The sequence below is a fragment of the Megalops cyprinoides genome, chromosome 5 (genome assembly GCF_013368585.1).
Source record: "Megalops cyprinoides isolate fMegCyp1 chromosome 5, fMegCyp1.pri, whole genome shotgun sequence".
In the NCBI taxonomy this organism is placed as follows: domain Eukaryota; kingdom Metazoa; phylum Chordata; class Actinopteri; order Elopiformes; family Megalopidae; genus Megalops; species Megalops cyprinoides.
Genome location: NC_050587.1, coordinates 23,263,712 through 23,284,843, shown reverse-complemented (window position 1 = coordinate 23,284,843; position 21,132 = coordinate 23,263,712). Strand labels below are relative to the sequence as shown.

The window sequence follows — 21,132 nt, the reverse complement described above, 5'->3', positions numbered from 1 at the left end:
GTTTTCTATGGATATTTTAAAAAGAAATGTGTGTGAAATATGTGAAAAGGTTTTCAAGGATTGTTTTTTGTTAAAACAGGTGAATTAAAGTGAGATTGGGCTGCTCTGAAGATGGAGCTGTGGAGGGAAGCTGTTTCAGGCAAGCAGCTCACATTATATTTTGTATATAAACTTATGGATGCTCTTCGCAGAGAAGACCAGGGAGAGTGAGGCTTCAGGAACCCCATAATGAATGGGGCTTGAGTGCTTTCAGTGACCCAATGGTTTGAACCCATCACAGCGTTCAGCCATGGAGAGAGAGGAGTTTTTTTGATCTAATCATACAGTGGTTGATAGCACATGGTTATTCCATCCAAAATTCGGCTCACGTATGCTATGTCGCTATGGACTAAACGCCATCTGTTTTTTTACGTTTTCCCTGATTCATTTGGAAACTGTTCCAAGCTAAACTCACCTCTCCACAACACTATCTGTGCTCTCACAGGAGAACAAAAATAAGGCTTATGCAATTCTCTAATACAGTTACACACAGCCAATAGCTATTTTTCACACTACAAACCCCACAGTGCACCACAGTGGAGTGAATACCGACTGGAGGATATGCCCATCTCTACTGTAGTCACCATGAGCTGGTAGAGAGTGCTACAGCAGGGCTGATCCATCCATCTATTGATCCCTGGTCATTGTTGATAAATCAACCAGACTTCAACCCTGGCGTGAGCTGCAGGAACAAACACCTTAACTAGCTGTGCCACCTAGAAGTCCCATGCTTTATATACACCTAACACGCGTCTGTGTGCATGAGTGAGAATCCCCGCCAGCGGTACGGCACCTGCATGAGGTTGAAGCGGGCCACCTCGTTGACGGGGGCGTCTGAGATGATGCCGTACTGCTCGGGGTTCACTATGGCGGGGCAGATGAAGCAGGTGAGCAGCAGGTGGGTGCACATGGCGCGCACCTCCCCCGCCTCCAGCCCCTCCGCCCGCGACAGCGTCCGGTACATCTGCGACACCACCCAGCGCAGCCCGTGCGGGAAGCAGTAGGTGTTCTGCCGCAGGGAGCCGATGAACCTGTTGACCAGAGCCACCAGCTTGGCCTCGTTGGCCTCCACCATGGCCTGGACCTTGCGGCGGTACGCCTCCGAGCCCTTCTCCCCAAAGAGCCGCTCCTGCTGGGCCGGGGTGAAGCGCTCCGTCAGCTTGGCCGGGTCCGTCTCCAGGTGGTCCTCGTCCCCCACCAGCAGGTGCATGATTGGCTCGTGCAGCGTGGCGGTCAGGAAGAGCTTGGCGGAGTACAGGCCCTCGGAGAAGAGGCGGAACAGGACGCTGAAGGCACAGGTGCCCCGGCGGAGCAGCCGGCGAGGGTTATCGCTCTCCTTCAGCTCGAACTCGATCAGGTAGCGCAGCACCTGGGCAAGAAGACCAAAGGTCAGCCACTCAAAGGAGAGTTCAACCCTTGCGCGTACGGTCACACCGCCGTGATCAGCCGTTTAGCGTCAAACGGTGCAATTAGAACACTAGATTGGAAAAATTCTACCTAATGTTAGCTTTGAAGAAACAGAGATTTAAAAAGTATAGCAAATGCAGCGGTGAAAACTATGAGAAGCTTAATAACAGTAATGAAAACATAATGAACATGCAACATAACATACCCGCTACACAGCATAAAATAAATTATGTGCGAAATGGTTAAGGTCAATGGTTAAGGTTAAGGAGAGAGAGCTTTTACCTCAATATTTATCACTGACAAATTTTTAAAGATAATTTGAATTAGCAGGTACTCATCTTACAATTACCATTTATTACTCAATGCATTAATATTTAGTATTTTGACAGGAGCTTGAAATCAATTAAAATTTCTTTTGTTAGAACAGCAGTCACTAACCACACTGACATTAACTTTATTGTCCCTTTATCAGTAGACATACTGAAGACCTTCTGAAAATGACCCAATCGGAGTGACGTTCTTCTCAGTCCAATGATTAACCCAAGGCTGTGCTGCAGGACACTGCCCACAGAGAGCTGCGAATGTACCTGCAGCATGTAGCTCTCGTCCTCGGGCATGATGCAGTTCCCGTAGAGCGCGGTGAAGACGGTGTGGACCACGCCCTGCGCGTGCTCCTGGTTCAGCCGCTGGCCGCCCACCAGGCAGGAGGCCACCAGCCGCGGGTTCTCCCTCAGCCGGCTCAGGAACTCCCCGTACACGCTCTCCTGGAAGCCCAGCGTCTTGTAGCCATCCACGAACTGCGTGTCCTCCAGGGCTCGGGCGTGCTGGCAGCATTCAGCAGGGGAGGCCTCGGCGCTGGAACACAACAAGCCCGTGAGGCGCCGTTTCGGGCCAGAGCTTTGCTAGGGCCGCTCCAGAGCTGGTGTCTTTCAAATGCAGGACGCCGGTTGGGTTAGCGTGCAAACACGTTCACATTTAAATGCACGGAATTCTTGTAAAAAGCCTCCCCCCACCAAAGGTTTGGATGGAATCATGCCCATACAGTATATTCTTAACAGCTCTCACACATTAATTGGGCGGCTCTTGCTGGGTAACTTCTGTCCGCAGCATGCCGGCGTATAACAGCTAGAATGTCCATCATTTACAAGAAATCCCAACAAAGACTGTGAATGACTGCTGTACAGGTCACCATAAATTTGTTTTTAACTGATATTTTTTTTGAGACACCCTCTCTGCCAGATAATATCACTAGGCATTTGGAGCAATGCAGCAAATGGAGCAAAAAAATCACTGCTATATTTTAAGATAAAGCATTTAAGATAAAGCATTTCATCTGAATTTGATATTAATCATGTCACATGGCCTTAATCTGGCAACCCCCAAAATCTGAGTGAGGGCGTCAAGACAGTCTTTTCCAGAAAGGCCTAAGACATTACGTCTCAAGCACACCCAGCAAGGGTGAATTTTCTTATCAAAATCAAGGTGATCTTTCCAGGTGGCAGCTGAAGGACATGTTTCTTTTTAATAAGAAAAGTGAAAAGGAAAAGAGTTGCTTTTGAGACGGACAGGCTATGAGACTGGCACCCATGGTGCAAAAAGGAACTCCTTGCATTTTGGTACCATTAGCAGTCATGCATTATAAATCTGTGGGGATTATCCACACTCAGGACAGGAAGTGCTCTGTAGATTCAGAGCAAATACAATGAACGGGAGGAAGTGACACACATAAAAGGGCTGGGTGGAACCTGAGCCAGTGATGCGTGAGATCTCTCTGTGACAGAAACGCCACATTGGTTTCATACCCACTGGGTCATTTCTGCAATTTACTCTGATCAAAGCCTTTACTGTTCCCTAATGCCCAAGTAAGCTGTGCCCAAACGACAAATATTAATCAGGCTAGTGTTAGATCTAAAATCCTGCAGCCTAAACAGGTACAATGGAGACAGGATATGAAGGGTGTATGTGTTCCGAGTGTGTGTGTGTGTGCGTGTGTGTGTGTATGTGCGTGTGTCTGTGTGTACTTGTGTGTGGGCGACTTTGTGTGCAGGATGTGGTTTGCCTGTTTAAATCTTAGCTCTGACAATTAAAGGTAGACAGGTTTTCTACCTATGGTGTTGACTTGCAAACCACAGCACCAAGTACACATTCTGTTAAGTCAGTACAGAACTGTACAAGCGGTTTGCACGTGAAAAAGTTTGGTCAGTTTAGTCAGTGGATTACTTTATAAGTAAACAGAAATAAAAACACAGAGAAGTCAGCCTAAGCTTTTGTAACTCTATACCAATGGTGTCTCTCCAGGTCATTCAACTGCAGTCACAAGCAGTAGCAGCTGATGACAACTGGCAATCAGTGGCAGTTATATTCAGCATGTCAGTCTTGTGCAATCATTCTTTAATAGTGTTCCTAAGTTTAACCACAAACCACACTCAAAAGTAAGCCACACAACACCAAATCCACCATTCACTACATTCAGAGGTACAAGTGCAAATAAGATCATCACTGACACATCAGGAATTCACCATTGTAAGTGTTTTTTAAGAGTGCCTTTTCCCCCAAAATGAGCAAGTTTTGAACTTTTTGAACCTCTATATCATATCTTGGTAAGCACTAAGTTTTTAATTACAAAACATACCAAGAATGATTAAATATGTCACTAAAAACCAGTGTTGTTATCATGTGTATATGATCATTCATTAACAGTTTAGCCCAGTCTCATACTTCAAACGTGTCCCCTTAACATGGATCGCTTTCGTCTAATTCAAAGGAAAGGTGTTAACTCAAATGTGTTAAGTGTAAGAACACACATCACTAGAGCAGTCGCCGCTTCCTGACGTTCCTACAGTTGGCAGCGGGTGGGTACCTGGTGAGGATGAGGCGATCCAGGTTGATCCTCTGTTGCTTGGCGATCCAGGCGGCACGATGTAACCTCTCGGCCGTCTTCAGGACGTCGGCATTCAGCTTCTGGATCAGCTGCTTCTCTGAAGCCACATAGAGCCGCTCCTGCTTCAGGTGGTGGGCCAGCGTGTGGATGTCTGGCTTCACCATCTTCACCAGCTCAACCAGACCAGGCAGGGCTAGGCTGGACAGACATTTGAATTACTCCACACAATCAGAGTATAGGCTATTACAGAGGGCTTCACAGAGATCAGCATCACTCTATACAGTCAGAGGATGGGCTACTATTGAGGGCTACACAGACATCAGCATCACTCTATACAGTCTGAGGATGGGCTACTATTGAGGGCTACACAGTGACCAGCATCACTCTATACAGTCAGAGGATGGGCTACTATTGAGGGCTACACAGTGACCAGCATCACTCTATACAGTCAAAGCTGATACTTGGGGAAAATGGAATTAATGGAGCACAGGGTAAATTTATCAAGTCCTCAAAGATCTTTAATACACACACACACACTACCCACATTCACATACACATGCTAAAGACTCTTACTGGGATATATATGCACACTTACGCAGACACAAAGGTACACTCCAACACATATAAACATACATGCACCCACACACATATACATGCATCTCATGTACCGTCTTGAATATGATCTTCATATTCTGCCTCCTGTTCGCTTTGTGTAGTTTGTGTCTCCACATTTGAAATCAATAGTAGAGCCAGCTATCAAAATATATGGCAAGGGATAGCTAGACCAGTTAGTCAGTTATTGAACCTAGTCAAATCTTACTGTGGTGGATGAATTTGCATCACTCTTTGATATGAAGCTCATGATTGGACAACCAGAGATTGTACAGAGATGACCAACACCGGATATCAGTAATGTAAAATAACTGAGGGGTGCTGCCATTGACTTAGTGTTTTTCAAGGGTTCTTTAACACAGCAAGCCATGGTAAAATTTTTCCCCAAAAGGCGCCAAACTGGCTAGTGACCCTGCAGCTTTAACTCCCCAGTGAGAAAATGTTAATTTTGGATCCTGCAGCATGTTAAACCTTAACCAACCCAGCTTTCCCACTCCTGCTTCATCCACTTACAGAAGCATAGATCACACAGGCTCATCCACTCAGCTGTGAAATTACACCTACGCTGTCCCATACTGCACAGAGAGCAGGCAGAGCAACACACACTCACATTAACACAAACTGCAAATTCTTCTGCAGCCGCGTGAAGCATCCGGCACACCTGACCACTACGTGTTATTAACATTATCAGCCCAAAAGTTAAAAAAAAATGTTAATCCAGAATCACATTTCTCACATTCAAACCCCTCCACACCATAAAAGAGTTATCAGATCAATAATAAAAGAAACGCAGATCAGAGAAATTTGAACCAAGACGGCCAGTGCATGGGGAGATAATTAGGGAGGCCCCTTAAAGGAAAGGAAGGTCTTCAATCAGCTTTCAGTGAAATGTCTTATAGCGCTGGAGCATAGAGGGAAAGAGAGAGAGAGAGAGAGAGAGAGAGAGAAACAGGGACCAGAGTAATCTGAGGGAGAGGGTGACAAAGAGTGGGAGAGGGACCAAAGCAAAGCGGAACAAGAGAACACTAGAGAAATGTCGAAGACAAAAGCGATGGTTCCAAGTACAGGCTGAGCCCTACGGCCCGGATTCGGTCCCAGCCACGCCATCTGCCAATACTGACTGGGAGCCACGGAAGCAGAGCAAACTGGTATCATTCTGGCAGTAGTTGGGATGGGTATGTTACAGTACCCCCTAACGGACTGTAAGGTGCCTACAAAGTCCCCTGGTGATGACAGCAAGGATCCGCCCATCCTCCAATCAGGATGTTCCCTCCCGTGGTGCACTGTGGGACTTGCAGTGTCAAAAACAGCTGTTAGATGCCTCCGAGTCTACTAGAGGACTGCATTCCCCTCACTTCAGTGCTGCTATATATGCATAGAGGGCGTGTGAAGAATCAAGCCCAGAGTACAGCTGGTGATTCCCACATGGGTTGAAAAAGCAGAGAAAGAATTAAAAAATGACTAGGCCTAATATATGGGCGACAGAGAGAGAATACTGCTATGACAAATCCAATACAGGACACACTGACTAATGACCAAAGTGCTACCTGCTAATGAGGTAATCAATTTCCTGAACTGCCTCATAATGAGTATGAAGCAGAAGGCTTCCATGCGTGAGTCGCTGAATCAACTCTCACAGCTAAAATACTTGTGACTATTCCAAAGCATTCCTGTAACAAAGACTAGCAGTACAGACACTTACTACAGGAATGAGAGGATCACTGAATCAAACTATCATGCACTGTCCATCGACTTTGCATGGACAGCTTACACAAGTATTAACATTTTTTTTAAACAAAACATCATTAGCTTGGTGGTCACTAAATAAAAAAAATTGTACTGAGTTGGAAAAAACGTGGGCTAATGTTTGCATGAATTCAACATTGAGAGAACCACTCCCCACCCCCACCCCCAAATTCTAAAAAAGAGAAGAGCAGTTAAGCGAAACGCCCACAGGGACTAATTCTAAACAGAAGCAATAGGCAGGAAATGCTAAGGTGGTGCATGCTGCTCGCCAAATGACGAACATCTGAGCGCTGGAGCAGGTGAAGTAATAACATTAGTGTTTACGAACCCACATCCTTTTAACTCAACCGAACCACAGTAGAACGGGGTGCCATTTTTAGCTTCTCAAACACTCTCACTTCCAGTGCACGTTGAGAACTGCACCCGGCGAAGGTCCTGTTTTCACTTCTCTTACACACACCCTGCACATGGGTCTCTCGGAGACAGACCTCCTAGTCTGTCTGCTCATGCAGAACAGTGTGAAAAGCTCAGTAATACCAGATTCGATCTAACTGCAATGAGCTTTGTCATTCATTTAAACCCATGGCATTGTCTGCAATATTGACCAGTTTGGTCTGTTGCTGCTTAGCAATGGCACAGCCAGTTATATTCATCTGTAGTTCCTGGGGTAGCCCTTTTGTCTTACAATTGAAGGCAGACTGACTTAGGCACCTCTCAGCCCAGGTCAGAGTTCTCAACATTCAAACCCCCAGGGTGAAAAGTGAGCGCCCAGACACAGGTGCGAGAAGTCAGCACTCCAGGGCTGGTAGCATGTTTTTTGTTTTTTGGGGGACTGTTTCATCACACTTAACGGGAAGGACCTCTGATGTCTTGCTCATAAAAAAAAAAAAAAAGTTTCTGAACAGCCTTCAAAAAAAGCCATCAGTAAGAGAAGACACACAAATGCCAAGCAATCTACTTCATCTGTTGGGATATTTAGCTTTGAGCCATTTGAGCTGATCAGAGTTCTATTCTGACAGCGCATCTTTTTTTACTTTGATAATTACGGAAAAGCCATTTCAGCATTTGCAGCTACTACTGCACAGCCTAGTAGTTTATCTTTCATGAGGACGAACATAAACCTGAACTAAAAATTGATTCTACATTTAAACTTGTAGGGAAACAGTCAGGGGTAGCTCGAACCCAGAAGGTTGCAGGCTCACATCCCAAGTGCGGCAATACCGTCATATTCACGAGCAAGGTGAATAACCTGAACCTCTTTAGTAAACATTCAGTTGTAAACACTGTTATGGTGTGAAACTGCATTTATGCCAGTCAAGTTTCCACATTAGAATATGTGATGATATTGATCCCACAGGGAGTCAGAATATCCCTATCACATATTACAAAGCCACATGAAATCCATTTCAAGTCCAGTATTGGGCCTGGTGTGCAAGAACATGTCAAACATTGTCACAAAAGAATCTGACAGAGTGATGTATAATGCGTCTACCTCTGGAAGACACTGCTGATTACACAGGTAGGATATATGTTTGGTTCTACCTTGCATCACAGCCTATATGTTCCTAATGGTTTACACTAGCCAACAGAGAAGACTATAATGTGCACGTCAATGAGTAAATAATGCACATTACAAAAGACACACTTCCAGTATCACTCCCACATGTTATGCAACTTTACTGGCTTAAACCCTCATTCAGGTTGGATGTATCACACGGTGTGCTCTACTTCCTGCTCTAAGACAGTTCAAGGCCAGGTGTGGTTGATCTGAAATATGCTCTGGGGTGGGAGAGCTTTGGGACAGGGATGTACACATATAACCAGAACCTTCATTGTGAAAGTATTCTCAGAGCAGTGGACACACAGGCAGTTCTGCTTTCCTGTATACGCCAACCGGCAGCCAGGAAACGAGCCTCGCTCACTAACTGACATACTGACCGACAGGCCTGACAAACTGACTGAGACAAACTGGGAAAGCGACTGACAGTCCACGAGACTGGCCGCCAAAAAATCAGCAAATCGTGCTTCTCAGAAGACGATGACTCTAGGTCATATCCCACCCCCATTTCTCAGACCCCTGTCTGCAACTTGCTCCAGTTTGTCCCGGAAAAGATCAGGTGTCATCACCCTGGCCAGGCGCAGCCACCTCTGACAGAAGTCCCTTTGCGGGTGACACAAGGAACAGTAACCTGACGAGATCTGTGTGAACACCCCTCCCGCCGCCCCCGTCAGCCGCCGAGCCACAGCACGCACGCATCGCCGTTCCCCTGCCGCTGAACTGAGAGGAAGCACACTTCCACGGGCTGACTGCAGTCTCACCGTCTCAGTGTCACAAAGCCAGGCTTACTGTAGTGGCCGAGGCAGGCGCTTTCTGGCTGTCAGTGCTGATAGCGACAGGTGACCCTTGGCTAATGCAGAGCAGATCGTCTCCCCGGAGCCCTGCACGTCAAAGGGCTGTTACATCTCTGCTAGCTCCCCAGTCCCATTCAAGGCACGAATGGCACTCTTCAGATCCGTAGCATCCACCATCCACATCTTTGCTTTCACGGCCAGAGACAGGACAAGGCTAATTTCCTGCAGATTGGCACTCAATCATCAGTTCCCCCTTACTATGGTTACATTACTGTATTTAAAAAAAACAAACAGCTGGAAAATGGATAAAGAAACCAAACTGAATCTTTTGAGAGGGTGTAGCGAAGGGCGAGAGCAGTCACCCCAGCCGGCCTCGAACCTGGGTCTACTGGGTACCAAACATGCGACTTTGACCGCGACGCCAAGAGTGCTGTCACTATGGTTGAGTGTGTGCTCTGACGGCCGTACCAATGAGCCTTTGGTGCTGCGGTCAAGGAGCAGGTTTGGCACCCCGTAGACCGGGGTTCAAGGCTGGGTGGGGTGAATGCTCTCGTCCTTCACTACATATGGTGTCAGCAGTGCGATGGCTTGCCATGAGGCCACTGGAGGCATGCCCAGTGTGTGAGCTGTATGAGAGACCCCCAGGTTAGGCTGACCCCGGGGTGAGGGACCCCAGAGATGGGTGGAGCACTAGTGAGTGGGGCACCCTGGGATGGGAGAAGTACGTTGGGGGAATGCCCGAGGTACGACTTTGTGCGTGAAGTGTATGGGCGTGCTTCCTGAAGGGGAGGGCAGTGTGACAGAGTGCTGTCACTACAGGTGAGTATGCGCTCTGACTGCCATACCAATTGCGTTGCGGTCAAGCTGCAGGTCTGGTACCCTGTAGACCTGGGTTTGAGGCCGGGTGGGGTGACTGCTCACGCCCTTCACTACAGCCATACTGACAGCACCACTACCCTCCACAGCAGTTACATTCTACTCTATGCTCTGAATTTCTGTGATAAGACACATCAATCTGAATTCCTAATTACAAAGAGCATATTACCATTTCATCCACTGCTTTTGCTGTCACCCAAGCTTTTCACTCCTTGATTATTCCATCATTTTACGGATTAACAGCAGTAACATACTCATACTGGATAATATACATTTTGAAAGGCACGTCTTTTTCAAGAAGTGTGACTCAGGGGATCAGCATTATAGCATGGCTATGTGAATGGCTAGTACATCTGAGCGAGCTGAATTCATCATATAAACGCAGAACTCCATATCTCATAAGCTCTTCCTAACACTAAACAAAACAGGTCCATTTCCAGTTTGTGTTGTAGCCTGGCACTATCTTCCCTTTCTCCCTGTAACATGTCATGGTACAGTCTGCGTGACATGCTTCTCCCCACTGCCAAGAGCACCTCACTGGACAGCCTAGCACAGTCATTCAGAACACCTTCCATTCATACATTGTCTGTGTTCTGCGACACTGCTCTAAGAGAGGTTTGCACTATTCCAAAACTGCAGCAGACAGCCCCCCCTCCCAAAAAATAATAAGTAAATAAATAAAACTGGGGATGGAAAAGAGGAGGGGCAGGGGCTGGAGACACACTTGTACCCATGAATAAACTACCCGGACCGAATTGCTTCATTAAGTATCCAGTGGCTTTTCATTCACACAGTGTCAGATGTGAGCTATGTACATTTCCCTGCATGACCAAACAAATAAATGTCATGTCACGCAGTGTAACGGCTTCACTGACTTGCTTCTGCCACAGCGTCATACGGCTGTCTGGACAGAACACACAGGACACGCGGAAGCTTTTGTTTTTCAGGCTTTGGAGGCAAAAGACTGGGGTAAGTCATCGGACTCCAGTTGATCTCTCTCTCACACACACACATTTACATACACACCTATTAGGCCTGGACTGTGAAATGCAGAAGCCAATCTCTTCAAAATGGTGTGTGTGTGTGTGTGTGTGTGTGTGTGACGTAACACTGGAATTCACCTACCTGATGTTTTTATTTCCCCTTCAGGTTCAAGAGCTGCTACAAAAATGTGTGTGTGCATGTCATGCCTGTGTGTGGTGTGCATGTCATGGAGAACTGTCAATGGGTCAAGACTTTTTTAAACAGACTTTGCAGTCATTTACAATTCATATTCACAATGAAATAGGCCGCAGGTGTAAATTGGAAATTCTGCATCATGACATCTACACTTAGCAATACCACATCTTCAGCTGCCTATCATTATTCGTGAATGATCAAACGTACCTCCTGCCTCCATCCTGTTCATTCATTAAATCTTTAACAACCATTGTAGACACATCCATCCACATAGTGTTATCAGACTACCCAAGGATGTCTTAAAAAACCGCAGTAAAATGCCTCAGTCCATGACAAACACAGGGTTACCGTGTTAGCAGCCTGATTAACGACTTCAGCAAAGTTACAAAACGCTGTGTTTGGACAAAAGCAAAAGCAGGAACACAAGCCAACCCCCCCCCCCCCAGCGAGACTGCTTACAAGAAACAGCAAGCTCTAGCAGTGGAGAATCCATTTCGCTACAGTAAAGTTATCTAAAAAGTTCGCTAGCTAGCTAACGTTACCCGCTTACCCAACAAGAAACAAAAAAATAGCATGATTTGAGTTCACAGGAAACCCGCAACCAGTGCAGGCACCAGGCAGCTGACAATCACATTTGGGTGTTGCTGCGGTGTGAGTTACCGTGTAGTTCACCCAAGAAGTTAGCACCTACCAACAACTAGGTATGGCCAGACGGCTATGTTAACTTGTAAATCTGGACCAAAAAAAAAAAACCTTGATCAACAACACCGGCGACATGTTTTTTGGCAACAATATTAAGTTCCATTATTGGGCGAAACTAAGCAGCAACATGCTAGCAAGCCATAACGTATAGCATTCGCACAGTACGGACCTGTAAAACAGGAAAAAATAACCCTGCCTATACTCGAGAATGAGTCTGAAATTATACACCAGTCAACGACATTTGTGTTAGTCACTTGGTTTGTATCTCATTGTACACTTGTACATCAAGGTAGGCCTTCACGAACAAGCCTGACAATCTTTAAATAAAGTCCCTGCCGATGGATAGTATTACTAGTACAGCTAGCTAGCTAACTGACAGCTAACCCTAGCTACTGAAAAAAATCCCCGATGCAAGGTGCCTTCAACGATTAGCCAGACAGCTAGGTAGTACAGCTACTTACAGAAAAAGGTGTGAAGCGTTTTCCGGGATTTCACCGTACGACTGCTTTATGCTTTGCTGGTCGTAGTTGCAGTCGTATTTTTCTCTCCCTTTTCAAACCGTGTTGTTATGTTAGCTAGACAGCTCGCTAACTAGCCAGCTAGCTAGCTGGCTTTCTCCCTTTCACTAACCCACAACAGCACTCAGCCGTTTGCTGTCATTAAAGAAAGACACGCTCCTCCCGCACGCGCACTGAGAAAGCAGATGACTTTGTGACGTGGGACTTGTAGTTTTACTCACCTTTGCACGAATACCAGAAAAGCACACAATCGGTATGAACTACGTAGTCATGAGCAAGATTGAGTAAAACGATGACGGAAATCACAACAGCGATTCACAAGGCATATGCTGCATCATCTATCATACTCCATTCAAACTTTACCTTTGAATCTTATCGCTGATCTTTGCAAACAGCCAAAAGTTATGTTGGCTATTGATTTACTGTTTAAAATTAAGTTTAATTTGCAATGTCTAGTTTACCTACTAGTTATTCTTTTATCCAGGTATATTGTCTGACCTTTGTTTTATCTTACCTGAGCAGGCGTAGATAACTGGTAAATCTGCACGGCTTTTCTTGGGCGCAAGGTCACATCGGGAGATCATGCATTACTTACATGCTTGCTTTTGTCAAGATGTTGACAGTTATAACGATATTTGAAGAGCAAGTTGTGTATGTTACTCTTCCTTTCCTAAATACCATCGCCTTCAGCGGCTAGTGGCAATATATTCAAACTATTCTGTCATTCAGTGTGCATTTGCTGAAGAAGACCAGCGCTGATGACACAAAGACTCGAAGTGGAGGTAGGTTATAGCTTATAGTAGTATTATGTATCGTATTGTGTATCAGGTAGTATTATGTATAGGTTATAGCTCTACGGATACCATTTCATGTCAGAACCCACACTGCAAATTTGGACTAACGTAGCTAATGTCAAGTTGTGCACTGCTGGTTGGACGAGTCCCTATCTGTATTGCAATCCTAGTTCATTGGACCAGGTGTTCTCATGCTTCTTCTGGTATTGTCGCCCCCCCCCCCCCCCCCCCCCAAAAAAGAAGCGTGCACCCCTTGACTGTGTCTGCTGTTTCAGCTTTATTACATAGTTATTTACCTTGACCCCAAGCATATAAAGTATCCTTAAGGGTACTCAACCACTGGTTGAAAAACTCAGTATTAGATAAACACCGTACCGTTAAAAAAAATTATGTAGCAATAAATTAAGCTTTTTTTTTTTGCAAATACAGTAGTAATTAGACAAATAATAAAAAGTTCTGTCTAACTGTTTATTGTTCAAGGCGCTTTGAAATATTTATTTACAGTCAAGTACAGCTCAGATCAGTTTACGATTTTAAATCCACGCTGCACTCTCAGGAAAAAAAAACGCTGTAACTCCAGATAGCACCAGGGCTACGCCAATAAGTTAATCGATGTATAGGCCTGTAAAATACTATGAAGCAACAACAGTGGAAAATAACAGTCATGCTTAGCGCTGCCATGCAGTGATTTAATAAGCAATCGTTAGGACTGATGAAGCCTAATTTGCAACCAAGTGCAATGGATGTGGATGGAAATATCCACAAGGTGGCGATGTACAGTAACAATGAACTCGGAAAGTGTTCCGTGCAATGTCTCATGTGTTAAATTTTTATAGGTTCTATGTCACTGCAGGTTTCGGCCAAGTCATTATTTTAGTTTGTATACTGAAAATGCAGTTCTATGATTGCAGAAACGAGTTGTATGCCTCTCCCAATGACAGTTTGGTCACTTTAACTACGCTAGTTTATAGTTGTGTGCATTACATGTTTAATAGTTAGTTATATGTTTAATATTTTCACAGCACGTCACGAGTCATTAAGTGTCACAATTGTCAAAGGTAATGTCGCTGTGGCATTCTGATTGGCCGGTTGATGGTCACGCGCTGATCACACCTCCCTCTTAGTAGCTTCGACTGCCTAGTGCGGTCTTGCGATTTTCGTTTTGTTTTCGTTTGTTATGTGCACGTTTGCGAGGTTGTCACCCTCAAGCGTCGGAGACATACTTGTGTTTAAAAGCTTATCGTATTTGGCATTTGTGTTCTGACCGTGAGCATCAGCCTTTGTCATTTATTTGGCATTCTAAGGGGGTTGTTTGCAGTTCATTATCGACTGCTGCACAGAATACAGAAATGTCAGACGTGGCCCTTTTGGATTAGACCTCAAGGTGAAGTCATTTCCACGGGTTCTGTGCTTTAATGCCCGATCTTCTCTGTCTGAATGTAGGGTAGTGTGATATTTATAAAAAATATATAAAAATGTATTTTATTTATAAAAAAGTAAGTCAATTACAAAAATATTATTTTTTATGTGCTTGGCAAAACACTTTCAGCCTACCTTTCAGCCTACCAGTAGACCTTTAATACAGCTGAATATTTTACTCATATAATACAAGTTATTTGTCAGGTTCATGACTTTTAATTACAATTGAGAAGCTCATGCAAACATTTTTAACAAGTCAGGAAGCTGTATGTGTCATAATTACAAGAACACACCTGCAGGAGGACAGCATTCGGTCACTCAAGTCTTCCAGACAGCTTTATACAGCAATTTTGATTGGCTTAAAAGGCAAGGACTCAGTCTGCATGGCTGCTTCCTCATCCTATTCAACACTTTGAGACAAACATCTGAAAGTAGAAGCCTTTGTAGGACATTGAAACATTTTTTATAACCAAAATGTTGTTTGTTGTTTGATATACCTTTAAATGTATATTATTACCCGATGATCTTAAAAGCTGCATTGTTTAAAATAATGTGCCAAATAATCAGTCATGAATGAAATATTTCAGATCTGATTTAAGATGAATTTTCAAAGATATCACAGTGACTATGCTGAAATGATTGAGAATACTGGTCTGGTTATGTCCACTCAGTTGGGTGTTACCAGCGAGCGCCTGAGCAACAGGGAAAAGTTTGACTGGTGATCCATGCAATAATGCAGAGCCCAAATCTGGTCTATACATCCTATAGACCTAGTTGTGTGCAGTCACTACCTGTGTCAAGCGGTGGGTTTTTGCCTGCATACTAATACATAAGTCACTAGAGAGGCAAGTTACAATCAGTACCTAACTTGCAATGCAATGCACTGATATTCAACAGAACAGTAATGTATTGCAATTAATGCTAAATAATTAATGCAAATACTAATACTATGAATTAATCAATAAACACGGCTTTACATAAACCTGACAGCCTTAAATGAGCTTAAAATCACTAACAATGCTTTAAAATTTTGAAACATCAGATGGTCCAAGCATAAGAGGTGAGGTTAAAGGTCACAGTCTGTGATGCAGTCAATAAAGAGTTCATGGTGAGGACAATGAAAACAGTAAGACAGTTTAAGATGGGTGGGATTATTAGGTGTTAGTCAATATGTGAAGCTGTTTTATTGACTAATTTCATGTATTCTTTACATGTACCTACACTATCACTCCTCCAGTACAGACCTGAAAAGACACACCTGTCAGTTCTGAATCACAGCCTTCTGACTTTGTTTCATCAGTAGAGCTTGGGACATTATAAAGTAGTGTGGTGAAAGTTTTTTTTTGGATAAGAGAACACAGTGATTGTATATGGCTTTGTATTGAAAGACTTTGTATTTATCAACTTTATAAATGTACCCCCTGTAATGAATATGCAGAGTAATCTAGTCATTGTGTGAATGTTTTGGGGTTACAGTGGAGGCACCCTCATGGCATGGGTTGCAGGCTGTATTTACCATGCTTTACAAGATCCATAATTGTAAAATGTGCAGATGTCATTCCAGCTCCAGTCCTGCTGACTTGTCCCTGACTGTGAGGGTTGCATCAATGCCTATAGCTGGCCTGGCTTAAAGATACCCAACCATGAATTATTCATCAGCCAGGCAGAGGAGTGGGTGTGGCCCCCATGGTTCCTCCAATAAAGTCTTGTGATCATGTCATGTGGTATTGTGGCCAGCAAGGGGTTCGATTTAGATCACATACAGAGCACATGTGAAAAGATGAGAACCCCACTGTACTGTCCTTATTTCCTCTAAGTCGCTGTCTCTCCTCTGCCCTCATCTCTCTTTCCCGCTTCTTTTGCTCAGTCTGTATTGCACCTCTCATTCCCGTTTTCTGTCATCTTTTGGTTCTCCTTTGTCTTTCTTTTTCTTCTATGCTCAACTATTCCTCTTTCTCCCTTTCACTCTCCCCTCCTTTATGTCAGATCCCTTTCATTTACATTTATTCATTTAGCAGACGCTTTTATCCAAAGCGACTTACATAGGTTACAGTTCTTTACAATGTTATCCATTTATACAGCTGGATATTTACTGAGCCACCAGTGGGTTAAGTACCTTGCCCAAGGGTAAAGCAGCAGTGTCCCAGCGGGGATTGAACCGGCAACCTTTCCGTTACAAGTCCTGCTCCTTAACCACTATGCTACACTGCCGCCCATAGAGAAAAACGTCTGATATGAATCAATGTCACAAAGTGGTTAGATGCAGTAGTCCAGGACACGGAAGCAACAACAGTCCACCTCCGTGTTGGCCAACGCTGTTACAGATCTTTAGACAATACATTCCACTCCAGCTCTCAGTCCTGAAAGACTTTTAAGCAATAATAGTCAACGAAGTGAATAAAATGCTGGGTCCCCACTGACCTTTTGACTGAATATAGTCCTTTGGTTGAGCTTTCATTTCCTCCTTTCTTATCTCTGTCTTCATATTATATTTTTAAATCCTGCAGCACGTGACCTATGGCTGTTATTCTGTAGACTGTGACCCTCTCTGCAGGAAGCGTTCAGTAATTAACTCCTGTATCCTGGAATAACTCGATTCATCTCCAAAGACTGTTTGCATCTCCTGAATTGTCTGTCCGAAGCAGTCGATCGAGTGCAGAAACCAAATTGGCCATTTAGTTTGACTATGTGGAGTGCTAAAAACATTTAAATGACCACCTGGCAGGATGCTGCAAAGAAATGACAGAGAAGTCTTTGTGAATAAGAGAACTTTGAACTTTGAGAGAACTTTGAATTTTGGTCATTTATTAAGGATGAGGCCCAAACCTTCACATAAGCAAACATTGCCATAAAATACAATGAAACAGCATGGCTTTGGCCTATACTGAGGCCCACGTGAGTTTTGGCATTTGTTTGCTGCCTCAAGAACACTTGAAACCTCATTTCAAATGATTACAATTTTGTTTTTATTAATTTCTCAGCTTCAAGTGCCTTCTTTAGCTCTACGAAGCTTCATGCCTATGTTATTAACCTCTATAAACATTTACCTTAGCAAGTTCAAGGTTGGTCTTCCTTTGTTTTTCCCTAATGCATGGTTGTCATTGTGAGCATATGTCCTTTTCCCCTTACTCTTCTACTGGAAGTCTTTCTTCATCCCATCTCCTTTCCTCTCCCCTCCCCCACTCCTGGCTGGCTGACCTGACCTATATTTTGGAGACCCGCAGGGAAGATTTCCCTTGAGTGCCATTGCTGTTTTCAGAAGGACTGCAGGGTTCAATGCATCTCTGGATCTAATGCGTGGGGGCAGAGACTTTCCCCTAAAACACTGACCCTAGCCAAGCCCACCTCGATGAAACAAAAGTACCCTTGGCAGTACTGATGGTTGACGATTGGTTTATAATCCGGATGTTCCTGACTCAGGACCATGGTGGGCCACTGCTGTTGTAACCTTGAGTGACACACTTAACCCAGATCCCTGCAGTATATATATCGAACTGCAGAAGTGGACAATTTGTAAATGTGTAGGCTATATATGAAAATAAATCATGTAATGAAAACACGGTGATGATCAATGTGTCCCCGCAAAAGTTGATTTTTTATTTTTTTTGCTATCCTATGCAACTCAGCATACATGGATGCACAAACTCACACACACACAAACACAGCCCCTACTCCTTGTTCTAGCATGGCAGGACATTGAAAGGCCCCCTTTGTCTGAACCACAATGACTGAGGGGCACACTGTGCCCAAATGAGCGTCCCCTCAAAAGGCTGAGTTGAATCCAACCCACAAGCAGACAGACACAGGTTCAGACTTATCTCTCTCCACTTCCTTTATTAAATATAGTTTATAAATAGCACACTCGAACAAAGGATGAATGTTTTCTTTAAATGAGCGAACAACAAAATTCCTGCAGTTTTAATGGGAGGTTTTCCTCTTTTTTATCTCATGGAAACTGCAACTCAACTATCATTAAAATATGAATCCCTTCAACAGTAGTCAAAAATTTAAATGCAATAAATAGAATATATAGATATTTGCTGGAACAAAATATTTCTTCTTTTTTTTCAAAAATATTAAGCTATCAAGCAGTTTACTTCATATTCATTAAAATAACCATTATCATGATAAAAATAACATGCAATCAATGACATTATTGTCCCCATTGCATCTTTGATATACTCGGTTGAGAAAGTATCTGTATCTGTAGCATGTGCTTTAGGGTCAAACTGTTCTTCATACATATGTATCAGATGATAATAATAATAATAATAATAATAATAATGAAAGACAATCGATCCTATAGCACCCAAGGGCCATTGTTTGGACCCGGTTCTACAGATGTATTACACGATGCAAGAAAGAAAATAATAAAATAAAGTGAACTGATATGGTTTGACAATAGTGTTTATGAACTAGTTTAGAGACTACACAACTGGCCTGCTGGATAAAATGTAGCTGGATTCAATCCCAGGTTGGACATTGCCTTCTTATGAGCAAAGTTCTTAAACTGAATCACATAAAATGTAAAATGTAACTTTCCCTGGGTAACGATGTCTGTAAATAGCTGATGTACTGAAGGACTCTGTTTGAACCTTTGCCACATGAGGCTGATTGGTGAGCTTGACAGCAATTTCTTTCAGTTCAGCAGATCAATGTACAGTATGTAGCATGGCAGTCGACCACCCTTCACATTGCCAGGAGACCCTCATGGCCAGAACACAGAATATTTCTTTATATCGCAATTTCTCATTTTGTCTAAGGTCTTGTCTTGGGAGGCTAGGACATACTTTAAACTGGCATAGAATTGTTCATTTAACTGCTTTCTTGTGCTGATTAATAATTAACATATGTCTGCAACAATGAATAATTCATACACTTTCCCTTATTCAATTCATTTTGTTCTTAAGAGTTTAGATATTGTGTTCTTATACCATAAAAATGACTGGAAGTCCGCTGTAATACACATGTACTGTGCTTTTTCACAATGCGTCTACTGTGGCAAACTTTGGCAGATTAATTCGCACATGGAAAAGGAGAGTAGTTCAAAATCATCACCAAGACTACTAAGATCTGGTAAATCCTACATCACAAGTTATGCTAGATGTTTCTAGTTAAGATCAGAAGTGTCTTATTACTCTCCTTAACTTTAAGTTTGGACATTCATAACTAAACAGACCATTAAGTCTAAATACTGATAAATGATTAATTCTGTTTTTTTCTTTATTATATATTGATGATGATGACGATGATGATGATGATTATTATTATTATTATTATTTCTTAACCAAATCAAAGGGAAACTGGAAACTGTTGGGTAGTGTCTTTTGCATTTAATGGATGCTCTAATTAGATATGTTTGAACATAAAAAGAAAAAAAAATTCTTCCCTATGGAAATGTATGATGACAGTGTAGCATAATGGTATGACGCAGGGCCTGAAAGCTGGCTGGTTAAATTCTCCGCTGGGGCACTGCTGCTGTACCCTTTAGAAGTTTAGACATGGAACTGAATCCAGAATTGCCTCAGTAAATATCCAGCTGTATGAATGGATAACAAGTAAAAAGTTGTAACCTATGTAGGTTACTCTGGATAAGAGCGTCTGTTACATGTCAATAATGTAATGTAATAATGAGGTGTTTCTTCATGATATGACATTAATTACATATGACCAAGATGCAGGCCTCACTAGACGAGAAATATTAAATATGAGGTTGGATGTGGGAAGATACCCACTTTTCTCGGTAGTGTAAGAGGAAGAATATAAGAATATGAACCAAGACTGTGAAAAAAAAACTAGTATATATATATATATATATATATATATATATAGTATATATATACTAGTATATATATCCCACTAATGTACCACAAATAATAGAATGCTGGAACTGCAGTACTCTCCCTGAATGTTTACTAGCACTGAGATGGTGAGTAGCTTATATGATCAAATTAAACTGAAAAAAAATCAGTTTACTTTGTGACCTCAGACAATTCACCTTTAATCTTGAGGACTGATAGGGCTGTGTGGAACAGGGTGGAGAACAATTGTATAGTTTCATTAGCATCCATGCACAAACGGTTGAATTAAGTTTAGAGATTTGAGTCAATACGTAACACGGCCTTTGTAATGTTGACCTTTGACTCAATGCCACCTGTGACCCGGGACTCTATATATTGTGTGTGAACAGAAAAGTCATAACAACATTTGTGCCACGTTTCATAAAAAATCATGCACAGCTGGCTGAGTTAGAGATTATAAATGAAAACATATACAAAGAGCTTCTGTGACCCTGACCTTTGACCAGTACATTGATAGCATTCAATGTAACAGTTAGGACCACATTTTCTTTTTCATCAAATTTGCAGGACTGGCTTGGTTAGAGCCCAGAGTTGCTTTTCCGACTAAACTGTGGAATGACTGAAGGACAACCCAAAAACATAATGCCCCTTTTGACTTCTCTGGAGAGGCATAAATTAAAAAATCACAGGTAATGCCTCAGGAAGTCAATTATACAGTCAAAGTAGATTCTTAGTGAAATATTATGGTGATATTTTGAGCATTTATATATGAAATTATCAAGATTTGCCCCTCAAAATAGCCCTCA

The 21,132-nt window shown here is 43.1% G+C and overlaps 1 protein-coding gene across 1 annotated transcript in view; it reads right to left on the bottom strand.

Annotated features, from left to right (window-relative positions):
* The window catches only part of LOC118777712 (GTPase-activating protein and VPS9 domain-containing protein 1-like), a 31,786-nt gene extending 19,323 nt beyond the window's left edge, over positions 1 to 12,463 (bottom strand). The window contains exons 1-4 of the mRNA XM_036528827.1: positions 12,256 to 12,463; positions 4,307 to 4,525; positions 2,034 to 2,301; positions 833 to 1,408 (exon numbers count right to left, since the gene is read on the bottom strand). Of these exons, the coding sequence (XP_036384720.1) occupies positions 833 to 1,408; positions 2,034 to 2,301; positions 4,307 to 4,491 (1,029 nt within the window). The 5' untranslated portion in view covers positions 4,492 to 4,525; positions 12,256 to 12,463. The remainder of the gene's footprint in view (positions 1 to 832; positions 1,409 to 2,033; positions 2,302 to 4,306; positions 4,526 to 12,255) is intronic.
* Between the last annotated feature and the right edge of the window lie 8,669 nt (positions 12,464 to 21,132).